This window comes from Lynx canadensis, chromosome A3 (assembly GCF_007474595.2).
Source record: "Lynx canadensis isolate LIC74 chromosome A3, mLynCan4.pri.v2, whole genome shotgun sequence".
Taxonomy (NCBI): Eukaryota; Metazoa; Chordata; class Mammalia; order Carnivora; family Felidae; genus Lynx; species Lynx canadensis.
Window position 1 is genome coordinate 60,693,677 of NC_044305.1, and position 18,954 is coordinate 60,712,630.

General features: G+C 41.0%; 1 protein-coding gene across 4 annotated transcripts in view; it reads left to right on the forward strand.

Moving 5' to 3' along the window:
* Positions 1 to 7,223: 7,223 nt before the first annotated feature.
* The window catches only part of MGAT4A (alpha-1,3-mannosyl-glycoprotein 4-beta-N-acetylglucosaminyltransferase A), a 122,997-nt gene continuing 111,266 nt past the window's right edge, over positions 7,224 to 18,954 (forward strand). For all 4 annotated transcript variants that reach the window (XM_030310436.1, XM_030310437.1, XM_030310438.1 and 1 more), the window contains exons 1-2: positions 7,224 to 7,326; positions 11,778 to 12,104. In XM_030310436.1, the coding sequence (XP_030166296.1) occupies positions 12,011 to 12,104 (94 nt within the window). In that variant the 5' untranslated portion in view covers positions 7,224 to 7,326; positions 11,778 to 12,010. The remainder of the gene's footprint in view (positions 7,327 to 11,777; positions 12,105 to 18,954) is intronic.

Genomic DNA, 18,954 nt, shown 5'->3' on the forward strand with positions numbered 1-18,954 from the left:
ACAACCGTCTTTCTCTATTCTCCTTTCGCTTATCATATGCCTTGTGATTTTGATCCTAGATCAATTTAAAGTTTAAAGTAGGAAGCACAAGCAAGGCAAGGAGCAAATATTTACTAAGCACCTCTAGTAGAGGTGTGCAGATGGACTGTATAATAGCAGCTCAGTAAATATTTGTTTGATAATCCTAAAACTCATAAGACCCATTTTCTTTTCTTTTTTTTTTTTATGTTTTATTTATTTTGGAGAGAGTGCACATGAGCAGGAGAGGGGCCAAGGGAGAGAATGACAGAGGATCCCAAGCAGGCTCCACACTGACAGCAGCAAGCCCCATGTGGGGCTCCAACTCAAGAACCGTGAGATCATGACCTTAGCTGAAGTTGGAAGTTCAACCGAAGGAGCCATCCAGGTGTTCCCCCATTTTCTTAAATTCAGATAAGAATGCTACAGCAATTCTGTAGTTGGTATCAATGACATGAGAACTTCTTTACCCTTGAATATTAGAATTTGTTATAATATTGCTTAAAAAATTTAAAAAAATATTTATTTTTGAGAGACAGAGAGAGACAGAGCATGAGCAGGGGAGGGGCAGAGAGGGGGGGGTGGAGACACAGAATCCGAAGCAGGCTCCAGGCTCTTAGCTGTCAGCACAGAGCCTGACATGGGGCTGGAACTCACAAACTGCGAGATCATGACCTGAGCCGAAGTCGGACGCTTAACTGACAGAGCCACCCAAGCGCCCGTATAATATTGCTTTTTTAAAAAAAATATTTTATTTATTTTTGAGAGAGAGCACACAAGCAGCGGAGGGGCAGAGAGAGAGGGGGACAGAGGATCCGAAGCAGGCTCTGCACTCACAGCAGTGTGCCTGATGTGGGGCTGGAACTCACAAGCCCTGAGATCGTGACCTGAGCTGAAGATGGATGCTCAACTGACTGAGCCACTCAGGTGTCCCAATATTGCTTTTCAACTCAGAAATCATCAGTGCTTTCCTCTTATCTGATCCTGAGGCTAGAACTCTATTGCACTCTCCTCCATGACCTGCCCCATTTCCCACAGTGCCTCTGCTTACTCCCTCCACCCAGGTGTCCTGAACAACCAGTGTGCACTGCCTTCTGTGTGTGTGTGCTCCTTCTCTTGTAATGCTTATGTCTTTTTCCCCCTACACTTGCTTGAATCCTACACCTGTTCTTGAAGGCTCAGAGCAAGTGTGTCTTGTTTCACAGAGTTCTCCTTCAATCCATCAATGAACCCTTGCAGAGTAGCTCCCCTGTGCCTGCCATACATTGCTTAATAAGATGTTCCCTACCCACAAGCAATAACAGCTGAGTGAATGAGGCACCTAAGTCAGCAGAGTATATTGGGGCGGCCCAGCTGTTTTCACTTAGCAAAATACAGAGAAAATGGTAACATTCTTCATGGCCCCCAGGCTGCCTGCAGCTGGAGGGTTCCGACTGCCCCAGATCTGACCCAACCACTTGAAAGGTTGAGAGGTGTCAAAGCTTGCTCTTCCTCCAGCTAACACCAGCCTGGAATCTCAGGAAAATGGTACAGTGTGATGAATCCATAGGTAGGAGTAGGGATAGGATTGTCATGGGTCCCTCTCCCAGGTTTGGAGGTAAGGACGGGCTTTGCAGGGAAGTGGCAACCAGCTGAATCATGAGGGATGTTAGCTAGCCAAAGAGGGTGGTGGAATGGGGATGGGGAGTGAGTTGCTTGAGCCTCTGCCACTTTGTGGAAGGGAGGGAAGGTTTCAGGATGGCATGGCTTGGCTTGAGGGTTAGAAGAATGTGGCTCCAGTGGCAAGCAGGCATGAGACAATGAGAGCCTTGGGTGTTCTTCCAAATAGACTGTGAACTCCTTGAGGGTTAAGACCACATTTTACAATTCCGTGTCTTCTAGACTACTGATCATGTAAGGGCTTAATACATTATCGTTTGATAGAAAAGTCTCTCTTTACTAGCGACAGTGTTGTGATGGCTGCCCATGAGACAGGTTAATGGTCTCTTTTGGGAACCATGTGAATGTGAACTGTGTTTTCTAGAGTTTGTATAAGTCCCACAGGAGCAGAAAGATCTGACAGCCTTACAGTTCTCCATCCCTCATGTTTCCAGGACAAGCTTCTGGTTTTGCTTTCAAGAATGCCTGACATAGCTTTTTATTCTGACACTGGGTCAGTTATCTACCCATTGTCTCTGGTCTCACAGGTGCTGCCTTTGTGTCCTCGGCTCTGCGATACTGGAGCTGGGAGTGAGCTAGCTGCAGTTCCCCCGGCTTCCTGGAACTTTCTGTTAGTGTCTGCCAACAGGAGGCACTAGCTGGAGATCAGAAGGCATATGAAAGAGAGAAGCTTCCTGCTTCTGCCACCAACAGTGTGGCAGTTGCTTGAGGTTGTTGGCAACAGCTGCATGAGCTGAGGGGGTAGGGTGATTGCTGCCTGCCACCCAGGTTGAGGCAGCATTTTTTAAGGGTTCCATAACCAATAGCAGTAGTTCTTCAATAGTGGGTGCAAGCTCAAAGTTTCCACCTACGGGCATTAGCAGCCCCTGATCCTTGGGTATCCATCCTGCTTTCTCTTTGCTCTTCACCCCCTTCTTTCTTCATCCAGCCCTTTCAATACCTTTGCAATCAATCTCCTGTGTATTAATTCCTCTCTCCAAAATACCTAGAATAGTTTCTTTTTTCTTGTCTGACTGGTCTTTGGCTGATACAGACATGTACTTGTAGGGCTGTGACCAGTCACTATAAAAGAGGGTAAAGAAATACTGGGTTATTATGAAAAAGGTGACAAAGATTATGTTGTCTAGATATCCATAGCTCCAAATGGCATAGTATTTGGAAGTCATGATCCTGAGTGTATTTTTGTTAAAATTTTTTTAATGTTTATTTATTTTTGAGAGAGAAGGAGACACAGAGTGTAAGTGGGGAAGGGGCAGAAAGAGAGGGAGACAAAGAATACAAAGCAGACTCCTGGCTCCAAGATGTCAGCAGAGAGCCCAATGCGGGGTTCGAACCCACGAACTGGGGGATCATGACTTGAGTCAAAGTCGGACGCTTAACTGACTGAGCCACCCAGGTGACCCTGAATGTATTTTCGAGTTAAGGTTTTTATTCTGTTTGAAATAAACTGATAGAGTAGCACAGTTGAACTGCCGGAATTGGTTTTATGCATGGACGGATTTCAGATGCAGGGCTGTTGATCCAGCATCTTTTACAAGTACCAAATTCACAGAGGAAGAAAAAAGAAAAAAAATCCCTAAAGCACGCTAATTCTCTGGTGCACAATTCTCTTCCACTGTGCCTTCAGAGTATACATCAAATATAATAAAACCAGTGAGTCAGCTTTAATGGTGTGGCTAAAAAGGGAGTGATCCCTCCAATCCTCCTAAACACTCTTGGCAGAGACTTTTCCTGCCACAAGGCATTGCTGATTGTTCTAACAATGCCTGGAAGAGAGCCCTTTCCTGGTAAGATGGTTGGATTTTCTTTTGTCTTGGGGCTTTCCTTGAAAAATTTTAGCTATGTCTTATACACATATGCAAACACCACTGACCATAACACTTAATAGTGAGGTCTTATAATTCCAAAATTACATAGTCACACAAGATGGCTTTTGTCTGAACAATCTGATAGACCCATTTACCCCAACAGTGTGAATGTGAATGAAATAGGACAGGCATCTTTCAAGGTTTCTCTCACATGGAGATGAGCAAAGGTGTGAGGAGGAAGGGTAAAAATAAATAAAAATAATTTAGTTCTCTGCTGTCCTTCATCTGGATTAGCCTTAATGTCCACCTAGAGTTGAATATTAAATAGTTTGGTTCTATTTGAATTCTCTTGTTAATTTCTTGGCCTTTGTGTGCTCTGTTTGATTACATGACAGAAACAGTTGGGACACTGTGCCTGAAACACATAACCTTTTACTTCCTACCCTGGTCCTGGTTCCCCTGTAGCTTCTAGACTATAGTGATAGAGCACACTGTTTATCAAGTGAAATGAGAGAGTTCCTGCCACTTCTCAGGAACCATTTAAAAAAGCCAGGAAGGACCTCCCGGTGCGATTCCTCTTGAAGCCTTTACAATTTAAAGAAGATCCCATTCAAGCAAGAAGCCAACAAACCAGAATCACTTTGATAAGCACTCATATATGATGCAGTTTGATTGCTAATGTATGGAAGGGACTGGAGTTAAAGAGAACTACAGATCATGTCCTTGATTTCTTACAAGTTGATTGCTATAGGCATGGCCTCACCAACAACTACGCACCATGAGAGCAATAAAGGGAAAAGATTAGCTTCTGGTGTGTACTCGGCTTTTAGCTCAGGTATTGCCTTCAGGAAGACTCCCCTGCCCTGAGAATCTGATTGATGGCCCCATCCTATCTTCTATTCTAGTGCCTTGAATTTGTGGCACTGTCTTGGGATTTAATTCCTTACCCACCACTCGCACTAGTATGTGAGTGTCCTGTGGTTAGATGCCAGGTGCCTCTGTACCTCATAAATACTCAGAAAACATGGAAAGAACATAGCAGTTTTGTTGGGGACAGAATACAGAATGGTGAAGTTATAGGCAGAACTTCTTGCCTAAGCATTTCCCTTATTTCCACTGACTGAATTAAAGGCCTGGACAAGGCAAAAAGAGAAACTGTAGAGTAGAGAAGGAACAAAAAGGGAATAATAGAGGAGGAGAATCATCACAGAAAAGATAAGAAAAAGAGAAAGGACTCAGTGGGATTTGGAATGACTGCCTTTATTAAACAGATACCATAGATTCTGGAAAATCCAGAATCGTGTGCTCTGCAGTTAGGATGAATGAACAGCCAATTATGATCAATGCCTTGGAGGCACATATTCCATGTCTTTCCAATTCTTAGGACAATGAACTGAAATCCAGATTTTCCTGAGCTAAAATGTGAATGGTCTGTGACCAGTTTAACTGTATGGCCAGATTTCTTCCCAAACCTGCCCTCCTGCTGACAGGGAGAAGCAACATATTATCAAAAAGGCCCCCAAAGGAAAGCAGTTGTGATTTTTGTTTTTTTGTTTTTGTTTGTTCTACTTGCCTTCTGTCTTCTGCTGTAGGTTTCTCCACTAACCAGTGTCCAAAGGGAATTCCTGCTGTCTTCCTGAATAAGCCCATTGAGTCTGTAACTGAAACTTGTCCTTCCAGGCTTTCCTTTCTCCTCTGACATATGCCTCTGCTTACAGAATGTTTGTGAATGCTTTCATTTCCTTCTTTCACTGAGAAGGGGAAAAATGGAGAAAGTGGAGAGAAACATATCTTTTTAATATTCATCCATTCAACAAAATTGGTCAATTGCTGAGGGCTTGAGCAGAGAGGTAGTGTGGTGGAATGACGTAGGGGCTCTGGAATCAAACAGACCAGGATGTGAATTCTGGTTCTATCATTTACTGGCTGACTAAATTACTATTTGTATCTGCCAAGTCAGTCTCCCAGGGCCTCAGTTCCTTCCTCTGTAAAATAGGAACAGTAGCTACCTGTGCTATTTGACCTTTTGGCCAATCCTGTGGGCATGGCTTGGTGGCTTTCTTCATCATTTGTCAAATGGCAGAGCTTTCTCCATTTGCAAGAGGGAGTGTGCTTGTCTGTCATTAAGAGCAATGTGTAATAAGACCTAGGATTTTCCAATCCCAAAATATATTTTAGGCAAGATGTATTAAACAATGTCTCAGATGGTCTCAGTCTTTATTGCTTACATCTGGTCATGAAATCTTATTGCCAGCTTGCTACCAGGAAATGTCTTTGTCATAGAATACAGTAAATCTGACTCTCAGGCCACCAAAGCAGAGAGAGAAGTTGTCATTTAATGTCATGGCTGGTGGATAGTAGATGAACCTTTTTGTCTGTTTCCTCTGAATCAAGAGAGGACCACAGGAGGAAGGGAATCATGTATCTCTTCCCTGACCTTTAAAACAGGTCAACATTCAGAGAGAAATATCACCATGGAAGAACTGAGAAACTCATACATATCATAGCTGATTGTTAATTACTGTTACCTTGAGACAAAAAAAAAAAAAAAAAAAGCACGGGGGTGGGGGTTGGATTTTTCTGGGGGAAACAAACCATTGAGGTTTGCCTCTTAGTTTTGAATTTTTGGATTGCTGTTTTCTAAAAAGAATTTGGCAGCTTGGCAAGAAGAAGGGTGTCTCCTTGATCTTCGGCCTCTCAATTCCCTGTAAATATTAACTTGCAGGGTTGTTGTTGGGATTACTGTAACGGTTAAAATAACACATCTTTGGTGTATTATCCAAAAGATGATGTGCCCAACTGTAGTTACTATTAACCCAAGTCGCAGTACCTATGAATACTAAGCAAACCAGAGGCAGACCGCTCAGGCTGTCTATAGTTGATTATCTAGTTGGTTCTGAAGTTAACTTCAAACGTTTTGACATGGTGACCGACTGGAACACGGGGCTCAGGAGAAAGGGTCAGGACAGGTGATGAAGCGGAAAAATCAAAGGCGTTAACACCCAAATGATCTGCCTTTAAATCTTGTATTTCTCCTTCCTATGCTTACGCTAGTCCTTCTTCCTGAGTCCCAGCAAATTGGGGATAGCGATGCCTGTCGCTGGGGATGCCCTGAAGGTCAGAGATGGACGGTGAGGCTGGAACTACGGGGCCTCGGAAGCTATTGTTTGGATTAGGGCGGGAGCCGCCCCTGGGACTTGTCGCCCGGAGGAATGCTGCCCAGGCTGGACGGTCGGGTAACGGGACAGCAGCTGGGGCTAGGGGCTCGGGCTGAGGCAGCCCCGGGTGGTCGGGTCGCGAGCCCAGGCGTAGGCCGAGGGCTCCCTGGGGCCTTGCGTTGGCAGCCTGAGCTGCCTCTGCACACGCCGGGGAGGATTAAAACCAGATGTGGCGGCGGGGCGGCGCGGAGACGCCAAGCTCCCGCAGCCTGGGGCCGGAGACCAACACGCCGCTCCAAACCTCGCCGTGACATTAAATGAAGGGGGAGAAAAGGATCTCAGGAGAGTTATATGGGCTGCGAGACGGCGCCCCTAAATGACAGCCAGGCGGGCCACTGATGCGAGCAGCTCGGCCGCACGGGGGCGCTCAGTGGAGGGCGCGCAGCACCGGCGGCCAATGGCTGGCGGGGTCGCGGGCGGGGCCGAGGGGCGGGGCGGCCGCGGCGCTCCAGCGGCGGGGGCGGAGTCGCGCTGGGGAGGCGGGGCGCCCGGCAGCGGCGGCGGCGGCAGCGGCGGCCACAGCAGCCTTGGCGGCGGCCGCGGCAGGACTGGCAGCGCCAGCGGCGGGTGAGGGGCTTGTGGCTCGCGGCTTGTGGCGGCGGCGGCGCACGGGCTGCCTCGAGGTAGGGGCGCAGGGCGGCTGCGCGGAGGGGCGCGGGATGGAGGGGCGGTGCCGGTTTCTGGGCTCTGAGACGCTGGGGTCGCGGAAGATCCACCTGCTGGTAACGGAGCCGCCCGCGCCGCGGCCCGACCCGGAGCTCGCGCGTCTCAGGCTGCTGCGGGGCCGGCTCCGGGCGCGGGCTGGGCCTCGGGGCGGGGCGCGGGCCGGGACGCTCTGGCCGCGCGGTCAGCCCCGCGCCACCGCTGCCTCTGCTACAGACCCTCGGTGCCGTGCTCTCTCCCGGTGGCCGGCAGGGCGCCTGGTGCGTTTCCCGGCGCGGCGGGGCTCGTTGACTTTGGGGCAAAGTGGAGGAAAGTGTGGGCTTGGGGGGTACTGGGGAGAAGGGAGAGTTGCCCGCGGGACCCGGCAGTCCCAGGGCCCACACCGGTCCCGGAGTCGGCGCCTTCGCCGGGCCGGGGGCAGGTGAGGCGGGGGCCAGGAGGTCCCGGGCACTGAGGCAAGGGCTGCTCCCGCCGTGGCGGAGGAGGCGTGCAGCTGTCGTACTGAATATTTCTACAAAGTGAAGATGCGGGGGTCCGGTATGAAAGAGTACCCCCATCCCCTCAGGCCCCAGTTCCCCCTGAAGGAGGAAGCTGCAAGTGGGACCCTTAGGTTGGGTCTGGGTGATTGCACAGAGTGTACCAGGTGACACCTCCAAGGCGTGTTTTATGAGCTGGCAGTCATACCACTTGCGCGCCCGCTTTTATTTCTCGAAGCGTGTGTTTCTCTGAAGCCCATTCATTGCTTACAATCCGAATTGCGAAATATAAGCAGACATAATGTATGTTTTTAATGCTTCCCATGTATTTTGCTGTTGTGCTTTTGCCGTCGGACGAATTCTCATAAAAAATAATGACAACAACGTTCGTTGGAATTTAGAACCTAAATTTAGAATCAAATAATAATGCGTTTTTTGGTTTGGTCTTTCTGAATGTTAAAAAAATAGTTTTATTAACAGGTTATCATGGCAGAGGTTTCTTTAGCCCACACTTGTAAATCTGAAAACGCACTGGATGATGAAATTATGTAAGCTGTATTGATGAAAAATATTAATCATTTTATAAATTTAAAATAAATTAATTTTTCCATAATACTGTGTATAAAGTTATATAGGTTATAGTTATATAGAAGCATTATGGATTTCATGCTTCTGCCTTTCATTCCTCAGGCACCTCTGTCCTGTCTGTGGGATTATTAGGGAATATGCCAAGTGTTCAGCAAAGTGTTCTCAGCCATAAAACATAGTGAATATTTAAGAGAACACTTTAAAATACAGTTTCTTGAATCTAATAATAAAATACAGGACTGCAGCCCTTAAAGGGAAGTTAACTAAAACAGACTTTTCAGTTTGAGATCTAGAGTTGAAGTTCCATTCATCTTTGTCAGGGTGAAGAAGATATTAGTAATTTTAGCCACTTCCTTTTTTGTTTTTCAAGATTCAGATGTGTTAAGTAATAATCTCAGAGATTAAGGTGTTAGATTAATATTTTTGCAAATGTGGACATCAATAAAGAATAGGCGTCACTTTGTTTCTTGCCTTAGGCAGTTGGTCAATTCATAGGGCTCTTGGCTGTCCAGCCTGTGACTGCCTCTTCTGGTTGAAGACCGTGGAGATCATTAGTTTTGTTTTTGTGGAGTCTTCACTTACACTATGCAGTTAAACTTCGTCGGTGTGGAAATTCTAATTAAAATGTATGACTACGTTCCTACTGAGTAAAATGCTCTTACATTTCTCCTGCAGAATTTCAGGTCTTATTTGTTAGTAGAATTGATAAGTATCTTCTTCAAACCAGAGCTTAATAGCTTCCTGGATCAAATATTTAATATTCCATATATTTTTCATACGTTATTAATAGTATATCTGTAGTCTACTTTGATTTTAGAAGTCATTTACTTTTACTGTCTCTATGTATTTATACTGAGTTTTATCATATGGGCTTACTTTGTATTTAATAAAACTATTTAAAAATATCCTTTATTTTAGGAGTCTTTCTTTACTTCCCCATAATTATTAATTGGATGTTTAATAACCTGTATATTTTTAGATCTTTTACCAGGACAAAATCCTTCCTGAAGTAGGGGTAGGGCTAAGTATATAACAACAGAAAGTTATATGCATTTTTATATAATGTCACACCAGGATTATAATTCTACATTATATAATTCACTGAGTTATCATATCTCTTTTTATAATCAGAACTCATTGTGTGCTTACTGATATAAGATAATGCCACGAAGGTTTTAAATTCTAAACCATTAAATGTGGGTGTGTTTGACGTTCATTTGTCTTAACTATAGAAGGTGAATAACTTTGGTTTTAAAAAATACTGATAACTTGTGAGAATACCTTTGGAGTTCCTTGTTTTCAGATAGTAATAGGAAGCAAGAAAGTAGAGTTCAGTGCTTCTAGAATATCATACTATAGTGAGAGATCTACTGGCCAAGGAAAGTTAAAAGGCATGGTGGGTGTGTATGTGGGATGGGGGGAGGGGTGCTTAGCCAAAGGTTACAGGAAGTGAGAAATTCTTTTAAAGTTTCAGGTTTTAAATTTGGAAATTTCCTATGAAATTTTCATCTTTTTTCATAATAGATCAATATTTGTTATAGTATAGAAAATATTTTAAATTCACACGGTTAAAGATAATGCCTCAGGAAGGGTCTCTAGACTTTGAGTGTCCCCAGCCCTTCTCTTCATTCTTCCAAGCTGCTGGTCACCTAGTTTGAGAGGGAAAGGGTGGTAGGTCAGAGCTTGAACTTTGGAGTCCTACAAATTAGGGTTCTTTCTCTGAGTTCATTTCTCTTGTGTGTAAAATAGGGTTAGTAATGCCTGTCTCATTAAACCTGAAACAGTATAACCTTGTGTGTGTCAATTATACTTCAGTTAAAAAAATGCCTCCCTCATAGGGTTTTGTGAAGATTTAAAGCATATAATAGATGCATAGGAAACACTTGGTGAGTTGTAGTGTCTTATCATTGATACCATTAGTACTATGCTCTAGACCAGTGGAGATTTCTAGTAATGTTCAGTTTCACAAAGTAGCTCAGATGGTAGTTTCTGAATTGCCTACAAATGGCCACTTTAATCAGCCATACTTTCTTGCTGAGGAAATTGTCCCTTGGGCTTGTTCGGCATTTTTGGAGGTGCATTAACTCAACCCACTAGAGTATGCCTTAGTATATTTCCAAGTGCATCTTGTGGTCCCTTTGAGGCCACTGGGAATCAATGCACATCTTAGAGTGCCTGACATGCTCCCAAGGGAATGACACTGGCTGTGCGTAGATTAGACTAAACCAGTGGCTGGCTGCAGTGTTTTGTTTGTTTGTTTGTTTTTATTTTTACACAGTTAACTTTTATGGAGAACCTATTAAGTGCTGGGTGATATGCTTAAGTGCTTATAAGGACTTGATTTAATTTGATTTTCTCAACAGCTTTGTTAGATGGGTGGTGATCTCCAGATTTTCTGAGTTAAAACAATGCTAACTGATGGTCCTAGGTGATACAGTGCGCTGGTTGGTTGCTGCATTTTCTAAATGCCTGAGTATTCCCAATTTACACCTTAGGAGTAGGTTAGTTACTGGAAAAACTACACTTATTTCATGATTATGATAAATAGCAGTAATAACTATAACCTGTTATTTATAACATTATGTGTGTCCTAGAGGAGGAGCCAGGAGAGGCTTTTTTCTCACTTTATGGATGAAACTGCGAGGCCTAGATAAGTGCACACTGGAAGTCATATAAGTAATGATGTTGCTGTATCTAGAGCTCAGGTTTTTTTGATGTTTGCATATTGTAGTCTGTCATTTTTTCTTAATATTTTTAAAACGTTAACTATTACTTTGCAATAGGAAATCTAAGGAGAGCAACAGTTATGCTACTTAGAACTGTTGTGTGATCTTTGGAGTTATCAGCTTGGAATCTTTGGCTTACTATTTGTTTAACAAGTCTCATAACTTCCCCCTTTAAATAATGAACCATTACTTTCTTTTTTTTTTTAATTAAAAAAATTTAATGTTTATTCTTGAGAGAGAGCGAGCGAGAGCGAGCATGAATGGGGGAGGGGCAGAGAGAGAGAGGGAGACACAGAATGTAAAGCAGACTCCAGGTTCCAGGCTGTTAGCACAGAGCCCGACCCAGGGCCTGAACTCAAGAACCACAAGATCATGACCTGAGCTGAAGTCAGATGCTTAACCAACTGAGCCACCCAGGCGCCCCGAACCATTACTTTCTTTCCTGGAGGACAAAAACCACATAATTCTAGTATATTAAATGAGTTGTTTAGATGTGAGGATAATCTTTGTAGGTAGAGTTTAGCCCAACCAAAAGTCTGTTTATAATGGTGAATAATAAATGAAGAAACTAATATTTTGCATTATTGAACAAGCTTTTCTTTCTTTTTTTTCCCTGAATAGGAAGAAAGAAGCCTGAGACATCAGCCTATGAAGACTGAAGACCATCCTGAATAGCAATTATGAATGGTGTTGCTGCTAGGCTTGTTCTGCAGAGCATCTGAAATGAACCTCTCTTATTGATTGTTTTTATTGGCCCAGAGCCAGGAGTACTGGATTCAGTTGACTTCACGATTAAAAGAAAACAGTTTTGGTTACCATCATAAACATATGAACCATTGTGATGGTGAAATGAGATGAGGCTCCGAAATGGAACTGTAGCTACTGTTTTAGCATTTATCACTTCGTTCCTTACTTTATCTTGGTATACCACGTGGCAAAATGGGAAAGGTAAGGAAAATATCTCCAAAAAAGTGCATGAAATGTAGTAGGCTTTTTGCTTTGTAGATGGTGCTTAAATGCTTAGGTTAAATACCCCAACAATCTGTATGTTTTATGTTCTCTGCTGGTGGCCTGCTAGTTTATTTCTGACACAGCAATGAAACCATGTTCTTGGACAGAGGAGACGGAGAATTTCTAATTTGAATGGGGTTTGTTTTCGATTTCTTATAATTACACTTGGAGAAATGGATACTGATCAGTGGTTATATTATACATGACAGCCAAGTTGAATAATAAAGACTTTTGTTTTGGCATTTTATTTTTATTAAACATCATAAATGTTTAATAAGCTTCCTTGTACTGGATGTTGTATAAAGTACGTAAAAGGACACAATCAGTGCCTTCATGAAATTTACATGCTGATTATACTAATGATTTGGTGCTGTGTAGTTAATGATTTAAACTACATGTGTTGATAGATTGCTTTTTGGGCAAGAGAATTTATGAAGTGGGTGAGGATAAATTCTTATTCAAAAATTAGAAACAAGTTTTAAGTTTATTGTGTTCAGACTTTTGAACTGTGTTTTTTTTTTTTTTCTTTTCTTTCTTTTTTTTTTTTTTATGAAATTTATTGACAAATTGGTTTCCATACAACACCCAGTGCTCATGAACTGTGCTTTTAAGGAAGGATGTTTGTTCAGTGATATTCAGGGATAATGCCTTTGTTTTTTTTTTTTTTTTATGTTTATTTTTTTTTTGAGAGAGAGAGAGAGGATGCCTGAATGTTGGGGAGCATGAAAGGAAGAGGGGCAGAGAGAGGGGGACAGAGGATCCGAAGTGGGTCCTGCACTGACAGCAGGGAGCCCCAGCCTGATGTGGGACTTGAACTCACAACCTGCTAGCTGGATCATGACCTGAGCTGAAGTCGGAGGCTCAACTGAGTGAGCCACCCAGGCGCCTAGCCTTTCTTTGCTTTTTTGAAGAGAAAATATTTGGAGTAAATTCCCACCCACCTTTTTTACTTGTCTCCATTCCTCATGTTAATCTAAGGATTGTTGATGTCAAAGAAGGATGGAGGTATGTATTTGGTTTGCTAGAATCAAGTTAGAGTAGTCATCATCACCAGGTTCTTTGAGAGTCCTATTGCTGGCAGTATTTTATTAACTTGTGTGAGGATAACTGAAAAGGTGGATTCATTATTTAATTTTCCTCTGGTGTATATATAGATGTGTATATATACATGTGCATATATCTGTGTATGTATTATAAAGTAAACTGATTAAAGTGAAAAATATGATCTGTTCTTTGAGCAAGTATATTCCCTTTTCTGAGTTGGGCTGTAATTTTGAGAGGAACTATTGGGGGTAAAAATTGATTAAAAACTTGCTGAAGACCTTTATTCTTTGTGGACAAATATATACATTTTAGATGTCATTTTTTAATTGTATCATAAGAAGACATACTTAGGAAGAACTTTAACTAGTTAACTTAATCAAACTGTTAATTGTCCCAGACATGAACAAAACAGATTACTGGCCTTAAAAGTTTACTTATGAAATAAGAGAATTGACCATAGGAGAACATATGGATTTTTTTCTTATCAGGAAACTTATCTAGTCAGAGTTATAGTAATGGAGAAACTTGACTCTTCTTACTGTGTCTTATTTAAAGGATTAAAATTTTTGGAATCTCCATTTCATTCATCTTGTTTCTTAGGTAAAGGCATTGTAAGCATTATTTTCTTTTTGTATTAAGTTGTCTTTGGAATAAAAAATTTAAAAATATAAAGATTCTTTCATCTGTGGTATTAGATACACACATAGTCTGTTGTCTTTGATTATCTTTCTTTGAACATCTCTGTAATCCTTCCATGCATACTCTTCTGCTCTGTTTTTCTTAGTGTTTTGTCCCTACTTTTTCAGGTGTCAATAGAGGACTCCTGTTATGGTTATGTAAAATCCTCTGTGTTTTAATGTTATCATTTATATAATAGTTTAGCTGCTGAACATTTGGATACTTTCTAGATCATTCTGGTGGTCAGATAGCCTGGATTTTCCAGAGCAGGCCTCATTCCAGATACTCGATTCTAGTTTACTCATAAACCATGTGCTCTGATTTTTATATTGAAAGCACAGTTTCCATTTTCACTGACTTTGCTGGGCTAGTAGTTTTTATTTTTCATTCATTGGTCCCTTTCATAGCTACCTATCCTGCCTAGCACTGTATTAAATGCTATGAATATGAAAAGAAATAAGAAACTTAACACCTCTAAACTCAGGGACTTCTAGGGGAAGATGCAGGTACACAAATATGATACCATCAATAGATTGAGATACAAGTAATAGAACAGTGCTGGGGAAGCATATTACATGTTATAAATGATTTCATTTAATCCTTATAATGACCCTGGGAAGAATTATACACCCTTTCAAAAGATGAGAAAACCAAGGCAGAGTGGTTAAGAAACCTGCCAAGGTCATACATTTAAGTGGAAGAGTGAAGTTTGAACTCAATCATGCTGATTCCAGAGATTATGCTCTTAGCTACTGGTCTGCTGCCCAGAAGAGCAGAGACCGAGGCTACTAATTCTTGAGTCATTTCACAGAGGAATAGTAAATATGAAGGTGATGCTGGGAAGAGTAGTAGACAGTGGGCATATCAGGTGGAGGGAGTTCTATGTGTAACCACAAAGTTCTAAAGTGGCATAAAGTATTTGTGTCTTGGAATTATGAAACACTCAGTTTGATTGGCACATAGGACTCCTCGACTGTCAAAGTTTAGTTGGTAAATGCAGTGCAGTTCCTATCATATTTTTTCATAGGTCTTCATTCAACACTTGGAAGAATACATGAGCTGGTCAATGGGATTGGTATAAATTTGGGAGGATGTTAGGCACTCAACCTGAGGAAAGATGGACTTTGGTCTGCAGGGTATGCAGAATTCCTACCTAAAAATGCGGCAGAATTCTAATTACATGGAATGGACGGGTTGGGAAAGTTGTAAGAAGAAGTTGTGAGAGTGGGACTAGAGTTATTACACATCCCACTTGTAGCTGGGGTTCTCCTAATGAACTTTCTCCTTTGGTCAGGAACAATCCAGAAATTGGGGAAGACCAAACAAGCAGTCTGTATCTCCATATATAACATTCATGTACATGTTTCTGCATGGACATATGTTTGTTGGTATTTGCCTAGGAGTGGAATTGCTGGATCATGTAATAATTCTATATATTTAATCATTTGAGGAGCTGCCAGACTGTTTTCCATAGCAGCTGGGCCATTATGCATTCCTTCCAATAGGGTGTGAGGGTCCCAATTTCTTCACATTCTTGACAACCCTTATTATCGGGCTTTTTTAAAAAAATATTTATTTATTTTGAGAGAGGGAGAGCGAGAGCATGATTGGTGGAGGGGCAGAGAGAGAATCCTAAGCAGGCTCCTTGCTGTCAGTACAGAGCCTGATGCTGGGCTCCATCTCACAAACCATGAGATCATGACCTGAGCCAAAATCAAGAGTCAGACGCTTAACTGACTGAGCCACCCAGGCGCCCCTATCTGGCTTTTTGATCTCATCCTAGCGGTAGGGAGATGGTATTTTATTGTGCTTTTGATTTGCATTTCTCTGATGACTAATGATGTCCAACATCTTTTAATATACTTTGAGCAATTTGTGTATATTCTTTGGAAGATTGTCAGTTCAGATCCTTTGCTTACATTAAAAAGGGGTAATTTATCTTTTTATTAATTTGTAAGAGTTCTTTGTATATTCTAGATACAATTTCCTTATCAGATATATGACTTGCAAATATTATCTCCCATTCCATGGGTTGTCTTTCACATTCTTGATGGTGTCCTGTGAAGCACAAGAGTTTTAAATTTTGATGAAGTTCAGTCTATTTTGTTGTTGTTATTGTTCTTGCTTATGCTTCTGGTGTCATATCTGAAAATTCATTACCAAATCCAAGATCATGAAAATTCTGCTATTTTACTTGTTAGAGTCTTGACCTTTGATCCATTTTAAGTCAATTTTTGTGTGTGGTATGAAGTAAAGGTCCAACTTAATTCTTTTGCGCGTGGCTATCCAGTTGTCCTATCACGGTTTGTTTCAAAGGGTAGTTTTTCCCATTGAATGGTCTTGGTACTCTTATTGAAAAATCAGTTGATCATAGATGTATGGATTTATTTCTGAACTCTCAATTCTATTCCATTGATATTCCTTGTGCTAGTACTACACTATCTTGATCATTGTTGCATTGTAGTAAGTTCTGAAATTGGGAAGTGTAAGCCCTGCTACTCTATATTTTTTCAGGATTTTTTTTGGCTATTTTGGGTCCTTTGCAATTCCATGTGAATTTTAGCATCCACTTACCAGTTTGTATAAAGAAGTCAGCTGGGATTATGATAGGATTGCACTGAATCTATAGATCAGATTGGGTTGTATTACCATGTTAGCAATGTTAGTTAGGTCTTCCAGTCCATAAAGCATAAGATTTCATTTATTTAGGTCTTTAGTTTTTTTCAACAATTTTTGTGTATGATTCCACAGTGTAAGTTTTATGATTTTATTAAATTTATTCCTAGGTATTGTATACTTTCTGATAGCATTCTAGAGTTGTTTTGTTTTTTCTGAATGGAGTTTTCTTAATTTTACTTGTCAATTTTCATGTCAAGTGTATAGAAAAACGATTGATTTTTATATATTGGTCTTGTATCCTGCAACCTTGCTGAGCTTATTTATTCCTTAAAAAATTTTTTTAATATTTATTTTTGAAAGAGAGAGCGCGCAAGTGGGGGAGATGCAGAGAGAGAGGGAGACACAGAATCTGAAGCAGGCTCCAGGCTCTGAGCTGTCAGCACAGAGCCTGATGCGGGGCTCGAACCCATAAGCTGTGAGGTCATGACCTGAGCCGAAGTCAGGTGCTCAACCAACTGAGCCACCAAGGCACCCCTATTTATTAGTTATAATAATGGATTCCTTAGGAGTTTCTGTGTCCAAGATCATGCCATCTGTGAATAGAAATAATTTTCTTTCTTTCTAGTCTGGATGCCTTTTATTTCTTTGTGCTGTTTAATTGTCTGGCTAGAACCTCCATTTTAGTGTTAAATAGGAGTGGTGTAAGAGCTGACATCTGTGTCTTGATCTTAGGGAGATTTGAGAAGTGTTCTCTTTTATTTGTGGAAGATAAGTATTCTTTGAACGTTTGGTGGAATAAGCACTGACGTCATGTGGGCTTGAGCTTTTTTTTGTGGGTAGTTTTGTGATGACTGATAGAATCTCACACATGTTACAGGTCTTTTCAGATTGTGTATTTCTTCTCTAGTCAATTTCTGTAGGTTGTATTGTTCTAGGAATTTGTCCATTTTGTTTAAGCTATTTAATTTGTTGGTGTACAGTTCATAATATTTCTTTGTAATTCTTTCTACTTTTATAAGCTCAGTAGAAGTGCCCCTCTTTTATTTCTTTTTCTAATAGTTCTAGGTTTTTTTTCTTGGTCAAACTATATAAAAGTTTGTTGATTTTGTTGATCTTTTAAAGAACCAGCTTTTGGTTTCTTGATTTTCTCTACTTACTCTTTGTTTCATTACTTTCTACTCTAATCTTGATCCTTTTCTTCTGCTTCTTTTAGGCTTAGTTTGCTCTTCTTTATTTAGTGCAGGTAAGACTTTTTAGAAGGCAAGATTATTGATTTGTGATCTTTTTTCTTTCATGATGTGGACATTTATAGCTATAAATTTCCTTCTAAGGACTGTTTTAGTTGCATCCTATAAGTTTTGGTATGTTATGTCTTGCTTTTAATTCATTTCAAAGTAATTTCTGATTTCTTTTTAAATTTTTTTTCTTTCACCAGTTGGTTGTTGAGGAGAGTCTAGTTTAATTTTCTCATATTTGTAAGTGTCCCAGATTTTTCTGTTATTGGTGCCTAATTCCATTCCACTGTGGTCAGAAGACATGCTTTATATTATTTCTATCCTTTTAAATTTATTTAGGTTTTTAAAAATGACCTAGCATATGGTCTATCCTCTAGAATGTTCCATGTGCACTTGAAACTGTATATTCTGTTGTTGTAGCATAGAATGTTCTGTAGATGTCGGTCAGGTCCAGCTGTTGTATAGTGCTATTCAAGCATTCTGTTTCCTTGTTGACCTCCCATCTAGTTCTATCCATTATTGAAAGTAGAGTATTGAAGTCACCAACTATTGTAGAATTATCTATTTCTGTCTTCATTTCTGTTAGTTTTTGCTGCATGTATTTTGGTGTTCTGTTATCGGGTGCATATATTTTTTATTTTACTTTTAAATAAATTTTTTTAAGTTTATTTATTTTGAGAGAGAGAGAGAGAGAGATAGCATGGGCAGGGGAGGGGCAGAGAGAGAGGGAGACACAGAATTGTAAATAGGCTCCAGGCTGCAAGCTGTCAACACAGTCTGATGCAAGGCTGGAGCCCATGAACTGTGAGATCATGCCAAGTGAGCCACTTAGGCGCCTCTTATTTTCAAATATTTATATTAGTTTTATTTTATATTATTTACTTATTATTATGTATTCCCACTTTATCTCTAGGAACATTTTTGTTTTAAAGTCTGCTTTGTGTGATATCACTATGGCCACTCCAGCTTTTCTGTGGTTTCTGCTTGTGTGTTTTGCCTTATTACATTCTTGTACTTTAAACTATTTGTGTCTTTAAATGTACAGTTTGTCTCCTGTAAACAATATATAATTGGATCATGATGTTCTGGATCTAGTCTGACAATGTCTACCTTTTGTTTTAGGTTTTTTTAATGAGTCTTTTTTTTTTATGTTTATTTATTTATTTTAGAGAGAGCATAAGCAGGGGAGGGGCAAAGAGGGGGAATCCCAA